Source organism: Saccopteryx leptura, chromosome 2, assembly GCF_036850995.1.
Source record: "Saccopteryx leptura isolate mSacLep1 chromosome 2, mSacLep1_pri_phased_curated, whole genome shotgun sequence".
NCBI classification, from domain to species: Eukaryota; Metazoa; Chordata; class Mammalia; order Chiroptera; family Emballonuridae; genus Saccopteryx; species Saccopteryx leptura.
The window spans coordinates 937,268-944,321 of NC_089504.1; the positions used below are offsets into that span (position 1 = coordinate 937,268).

Consider the following 7,054-nt stretch of genomic DNA (forward strand, 5'->3'; position numbering starts at 1 on the left):
GTGTGGGACATGGGAGGAGACCCGTGTGGGACGAGGGCAGGTGACGAGGATCGCACGTACACTGTCCTTTCCCCATTGTCCCACGCCCCCTGCGCCATTCGGGAAACAGCCGTGAAGGAAGTGGGGTACAAAGAGATTAAGGCCTCACGGGCAAAGGTAGCCTGCACCCAGCTGGGTCTGGTCCAAGCCTGTCTGTCTCGCTGGCTTGACCCTGCAGACCCGAGGCCAGGAGGTTCCCCTGGAACTCTGGCCTCAGGCCCTGGAATCCTGACCCTTGCCTCTTCAACTTCCTGCTGTCCTGTGTGCCCCTGTCTTTTCTCCCTCCTTGGGGGTCCCCAGCTTGTCCCTCGAGTCCCTGATGCCCACTCCCCATTGCCTCAGAAAAGAGGGTGCCCCTCTCAGTGGGAGCTGCGATGAGAGGGAGCCAGCAGGCTTGGGCTGGGGACGTGTGGGCAGGGGGCTGCAGGCCTCTGGGGAAGGGAGGCCCCCTTGGCCCACTGGCCTGGCACAGGGCCCTGAGCGGCTCCGCACTCTGCTGCCCACCTGGCTCCCAGGGCTTTTGTTGGGTTCAGGCTCCTCACACAGAACCAGCCCCTGCTTTTCTCCAAACTCCTCCGACCCTCTTCCGCCCACAGGCCCCAGGGTATGACGGGCTGCCCTGCAGCCAGGGATTAGGGCTCAGGGAGGCCGGCCCCGTACCCACTGGGACTAGGGAAACCCCAGTCCTGAGCAAGCCCAGATTCTAAGTTCCCTAGCTGCACACCTGCCGCCCCGCCCAGTTTTGCAGCACAGAGGAGTGGGCCTTGGGCCTCAGTGTGGAACAGAAGGGCTGAACCAGTGGCAGGTGCAGCACGCAGTTCCCTGGAGGAGCCCCCAGAAGATTCCGGAGCTCCTTCGGGACAAGGATGTGGCTGTTCTTGCGAGCCTGGGCCAGAAGGCAGAGGCCGGCATAGAAGAGGATGGGTTGGTGGCCCTGGCCAGTTAGCTCAGTGGTAGAGTGTTGGCCCAGTGTATGGATGTCCCGGGTTTGATTCCCAGTCAAGGCACACAGGAGCAAAGCCCATCTGCTTCCCCACCCCTCCCCGCTTCTCCTTCCCTCCTGCAGCCATGGCTCCATTGGAGAGAGTTGGCCCCGGCCTCTGAGGATGGCTCCGTGGCTTCTTCAGGTGCTAAAGAAAAGCTTGGTTTTTTAGCAACGGAGCAAGGGGCCAGATGGGCAGAGCATCGCCCCCTGGTGGGCTTGCCTGGTGAATCCCTGTTGTGGCGCATCCCTGTTGGGGCGCATGCTCTGCCTCCCCTCCTCTCACTGAATAAAAGAGAGAGAGAGAGAGAGAGAGAGAGAGAGAGAGAGAGAGAAGAGGGGTTGGGGCCTGCAGGACCACCTGGACAGATGGGGGAGGTGCCACAGAAGGACCACCTCTCTTACTGCCTGCTGCCAATGGCTCCTGGCACCACTGCAGTGCTGCCCCCCCTGCGTCCCACTCTGCGGTCATCTGGCGGAGTCAGCGCACCCACTTCTCAAAGGGGGTGCCCTGAACTGGACCGCGCCCCCTCCCTGCCCACCCTCTCATTGAGAATAAGTTGCGCTCTGGCTCCCTCTGCTGGCCACACTCCGCCGAGGCAGGTGGCTCCTGGAGCACGGCCACCAGGGGGCGCCCCGGCACGCGTCCGCCCTGCTCCGGACCACCCTCGGGGCCCGCGGGTGGGGCGGCAGGTGCTAGCCCTCTCTCCCCAAAGCTCCCCTTGACCCGGGGCTGGGTGACTTGTCCGCAAGAGGGGGTGATCAGGGGGCCAGCTGCCTGCCCTCTCCGTCTGGGCACAGCCCCCCGGTTTTTTCGCTTCGGCCCCACTGCAGAGAGATGCTGAGATGCTGGGGGGCTGTGAGCTGGGGGTGGGTGCCCGCCTGCGTCCCAGTGAGTCACGCGGCCTGGGGGGGACAGGGCAGGATGAGGCCCCCACTTTCCCTTTGACTCAGGCTCTCTCACCTTCTTCTCTTTCCTCCGAGAGCTCTCTCATTCTGACCCATTTCTGGACCAAATCTCGGAGCAGGTTCCCACGACTGGGCGGGGGGGGGGGGGCACGGTGGCCAACCTGAGTGGCAAACGGTGACAGGGGAGCGGCAGGACCGGGTGGAGGTGGAGGTGGCTTTCACATCCACCCAGGAAGGGAGCAGGCTGTGGGTATGGGCGAGCCCCGTGGCAAGGGTCTGGGCCAGCCTGGCTGTGCAAACAGGAAGGGCAAAGGTGTTGGCAGCCAGAAGCCAGGCTGCTAACAGGCTGCAGCAGGATTCGCTCCTTCCTTGTGCCCCAGCTGCCCGCTGGGTGCTCTGCGGGGAGAAGTGGGCTTATTTATGCAAGACCTGGGGCAGGGCGTGGCTCCTGTGGGGTCCCCTGCCAAGGAAGAGATGCCAGGGTGGGGCCAAGGCCCAGTGCCACTGTGGCCATCTCCCGAAACAGGGGAGTGGCTGGAAGGGCAGGGACTGGTCGGTGAGAGCTGCTATCTCTGTTCAGGTCCTGGGGCTGGCCAGCAGGGAGCCAGGCCCGGCTGTTGCATCCACACCTTGGGTCTGCCAGCTGGTTTCCGACAGATCCCACAGCCCTCCCTCCCCTCCTTCGATATTGCACAAGGCCCCACCGCAGTTCTGAGGTTCCTTAGGGGGTGGAGAGCTTCCGAGGGGCCAAACGCTCCCTCCTTTCTGGACTTGCCTGTGTCCCCGACAGGTCTGCTACCAGCTCCCGTTCCCGCCCTGATGACAGTGGAGGAGCAGGAAGAAGCCAGCAGCCCTGTGACACTGGAGAATAAAGGACAAGACACAGCAGGGAGGGAGGCCCCTGGCACAGCAGGGAGGGGGACAGACCCAGCGACTGATGCTGATTGCTATTCTTTTTTACCACATCTGGCCTGCAGCCCCCAACCACCCGACCAGCCTGAGGCCCCCAGGACCCTAAGCCCGAGAGCCCCAACCTGCTCAACCACATCCAGGGCCAAACAAGAGTCTGGCTGGGATGAACGGAGCTAACGGGCGCCACCTCGGCCGACAGTGAGGTGCAGGCAGGGTTCGGGGACATCTGACCGCACCGGCTGGCCATGTCTCCCGCTCAGAGAAACCAGAGCGAAAGGGGAAGGAACTGGACCTCCAGGCAGGGACCCAGGCTGGCCAGAGTGTGGGGGAGGAGGAGGGCTCTGGAGACGCTAGCCTTCCTTTTCCTGGACCGGTTGCCAGCCCCCTGCCCGCCCAAGTCAGGGACACAAGGGCTCCTTCCCTTTCCAGCCTGGAAAGCCCCCCCTCCCGCCCCACCCTCATCCTGAGCTGTGAACCTGGAGGAGGAGACCGGGAGCCCCCAAGGCCAGTCCTTCCACCCCTCGGTCCAGCTCATCAGCGGCTCTTCTCAGGCGCCCAGGACCCTGGGACTCACCCCAGCCTGGGGCTTCTACAGACACATGTCCTGGGGCGGGCAAAGAAGGCCCTGCAGCCGCCCCCTGTGGCATGCACCGGGGCCTCGTGCAGGCAGACACTCCGAGGACCCTGGGACAGACCCCCTCTCTGGGATTCTGAATTCTGACATCAGGTGTCCTAGAGAGGCAGGAGTGGATAGGGTGGAGTGGGTGGCCCACCCAATTAGAAGCAACCGGCGAAACTTCAGCCTCCCGGCAAAGCGCTGACTGAGCACAGCAGGTCTGCAGGGCGAGGGGCTGGGAGCCCACGACCTGGCAGGCGGTGAGCAGGGGAAGTGGGTGATGCCACCACAGGAGGGGTGGTGCTGGCCTGGGGCACAGCGTGGCCTTCAAGGGGACCAGGCCTGCTTTTCACGAGCGCCCAGGCCTGGCTGGTGGGGCAGGCAGTGGCCAAGTCCTCCGTTTCCAGGGGACAGCCTCCCCTTCCCTGAGGCTGAGCGGACCCTCTGCCCATGCTGTGCCTGCCCAGAGGCCAGCAGGGGTGGGGGCGGGCATGGAATGGGGCTTGGTGCCCCTCTGCAACCACATCCCCTCTCCCTCCCCAGCAGCCAGAGGACTGGAGGGAAGGTGGGGTGAGGGTGGTGGTTCATGCCAAAGGTCACCTTCAGAGCAGGGGCAGAGGCGGGGCAGGGGTGGGAAGGCACCCTGGTTTCCTTCATCCTGGGTAGATGAAAGCGCTTGCTTCCAAGGTGGGGCTTGAGAGCAGCACGCGGCTCTGATTTCAGGGTGCCTCTGCCCGGCGGCTGCCGTGATTGAAAGACCTTGGTTTTCTTGGGTGACCGATACTGGGAGCTGCAGATGAGTAATGCTGGTGAGTGCCTGGTTGGCAGGGGCGGGGGGCCTGGGTTGGGAGATGGGACTTGAGGTGCAGCCTCTCTTCCTGTATTCTGCACAGGGCGTGGCTCTGCCCAGAAGCTTCGGGTCCTGGGGAGTCTGGCAGGGGCGGCCCTGCTCACCGCCCTCTGGCTCCTGTGGCTGCTCAGGGGGGCCCCTGGAGGGGTCCCGGCGCCCCGGCGCATGCTCACCATCCTGATCTGGCACTGGCCCTTTACCGACCGGCCCCCTCAGCTGCCCAGCAACACCTGCAGCAGCTACGGCCTGGCCCACTGCTGCCTGAGCACCGACCGCAGCCTGCTGGCCAGCGCCGACGCCGTGGTCTTCCACCACCGAGAGCTGCAGACCCGGCGGGCCCGCCTGCCCCTGGCGGAGCGGCCGGAGGGGCAGCCCTGGGTGTGGGCGTCCATGGAGTCGCCCAGCCACACGCGCGGCCTTGGCCGCCTTCGGGGCGTCTTCAACTGGGTGCTGAGCTACCGGCGAGACTCGGACATCTTCGTGCCCTACGGCCTCCTGGAGCCCCGCGAGGGGCCCGTGCCTCCCCTGCCGGCCAAGAGCGGGGTGGCCGCCTGGGTGGTCAGCAACTTCCAGGCGCGGCAGCGGCGAGTGAAGCTGTACCGGCAGCTGGCCCCGCACCTGCCAGTGGACGTGTTTGGCCGAGCCAACAGGCGGCCACTGTGCACCAGCTGCCTGCTGCCCACGGTGTCCCGGTACCTCTTCTACCTGGCCTTCGAGAACTCGCAGCACCGAGACTACATCACCGAAAAGTTCTGGCGCAACGCGCTGGCAGCCGGAGCCGTGCCTGTGGTGCTGGGGCCCCCGAGGGCCACCTACGAGGCCTTCGTGCCGCCCGATGCCTTCGTGCACGTGGACGACTTCGGCTCAGCCCACGAGCTGGCTGCCTTCCTCATGGGCATGAACGAGAGCCAGTATCGGGGCTACTTCGCCTGGCGAGACCGGCTCCGCGTGCGGCTGCTGGACGGCTGGCAGGAGCGCTTCTGTGCCATCTGCGCCCGCTACCCGCACCTGTCCCGTGACCAGGTCTACGAGGACCTCCAGGGCTGGTTCCAGGCCTGAGCTCCGGTGGGCAGGAGGCATGGGGGGATGGCCGGGAGTGGGTGATGTGGATGGCCAGCTGGGTGTTCAAATCAAACCACCAGGCATCCGGCCCCCACAGGTAACCATCAGGCTAATGTGAAGTCCAGGGCACAAGGACAAGGCAGTCTGGGAAGGCTGCCTGGAGGAGGAGGCTGGTGGGCATTGGAACAGGCATTTGGGGTGGGGGCAAAAGCAGCAAGGGAATTAATGAGGGTGCATGTCGATAAGGCAGGTCAGAGAGGAGAGGCTTCTATGGACCTTGCTCCCCACCTCAATCAAATCTTGGGCGGCAAGGCTGTGCCTTGATGTGGGAATGTGAGTGTGGAGCTGAGATGGGCCAGAGGCAGGAAGGGTCCTTGGGGCTGGGGAACGTGCCGCCCTGTGGTCTGTGGGGGCAGAGCCTGAGTCCCTGCCCCCTGAGCCTCCTCTGGACCTAGCGTCCCCTGTCCCGGGATATATAACCACATTGTCCACTCTGATCAGAACTCTGGAGCCCCACTGTGAGCCCCGTGTGGGTCGGGGCGCTGTGCTGAGTGAGCTAGGGGGTTCTGGGTTTTTGCAGCCTGCCATTCACTCAGCGAGGGGCCACCGATCAATAAAGGAACAAAGGACAAAAATGGCATGTGTCCGTCTGGGAGTCACAAGACCTCACATATCTGCCGTCCTGGTCACACAGGTCTCCTTGTTCCCTGCAAGGATCCTCCCGCTCCACCTCAAGGCCTCTGCCCTCCCTCTGCCTGAGACACCCTCCCCCGCACAGCTCTGCTGACTGGCCTGAACCACAGAGCCTTCCCTGACCCCACAAAAGACCAAGTGGGTGGACAGCAGGGGGCGAAGTCAAGAGTCTGGTTGGGGTCAGGGGGCGGGGTGGGGGTCAAAAGCGTCCCGTCTGGAAGGCCCTGGGGTTTCGTTCTCAGCCTGGGTCTGCTTGGTGACGCAGGGTTCGTTCGGTTGGTGGCAGCCTGGCACTGAGCGGCCAGGAGGACGTGGCTGCAGCCCGGGAGCCCTTGTGGCCGGCAGCTGAGTGAGAAGAGAGGCTAGTGGTCAAGCCTCTGGGGGTGCTGACAGGGGCCCCAACGGGCTGAGCCCCTGGAACAGGCAGGAGCTCAGGGCTTGTCTGCCCTCGTTGGGGCTGGGCAGCAGGTCTGGGCAGGAAGCTGCCCTCCCTCCTCGGCAGTGGTTTGTGAGAAAGGCCTGTCAGTGACTTCCTGACCTGACCTAGCCCCATGTGCTGACCGGGGAGAAGGAAGTGTCCTCAGGCGGCGGGGCGGGGTGGGCGGGGGTTTGCTCCCCAACCACCTGCCACAGCTGTCCCTCTTCCCACTTTAAAGGAGCGAGGAGGGGCAGGGGCCGCAGCCCCCAACATCTGCCATCACAGGACCTGCCTCTCCCATTCACAAACGGGGACGCTTAGGCTGGGGAGGAGGCATCCTGCCGTGCAGGGGCTGGCCTGCCCTCTGCTGTCCTCTGTTGGTCACCTCGGAAATGGACGCTGCAACCTCCCCAGCGTGCTCAGGCTGCACCTCTGTGCAGCAGCAAGGAGTCTCCCTTCAGCAGTCGCCAAACCATCTCTGCCGAATCCACTCTATACCAAACTCCCTGTGCAGAGGCCAGACTCGCCTTTGGATATGGGGGGGGGGGGCATTCACAGGGGGGCAGCCTCAGT

General features: G+C 64.5%; 1 protein-coding gene across 1 annotated transcript; it reads left to right on the top strand.

Annotated features, from left to right (window-relative positions):
* Positions 1-3,065: 3,065 nt before the first annotated feature.
* Positions 3,066-5,938, top strand: FUT7 (fucosyltransferase 7). The gene is made up of 3 exons (XM_066365545.1): positions 3,066-3,718; positions 4,182-4,267; positions 4,352-5,938. The coding sequence occupies exons 2-3, from the start codon at positions 4,255-4,257 to the stop codon at positions 5,365-5,367; spliced, it is 1,029 nt and encodes a 342-aa protein (XP_066221642.1). The 5' UTR covers positions 3,066-3,718; positions 4,182-4,254; the 3' UTR covers positions 5,368-5,938.
* The last annotated feature ends 1,116 nt before the right edge of the window (positions 5,939-7,054 follow it).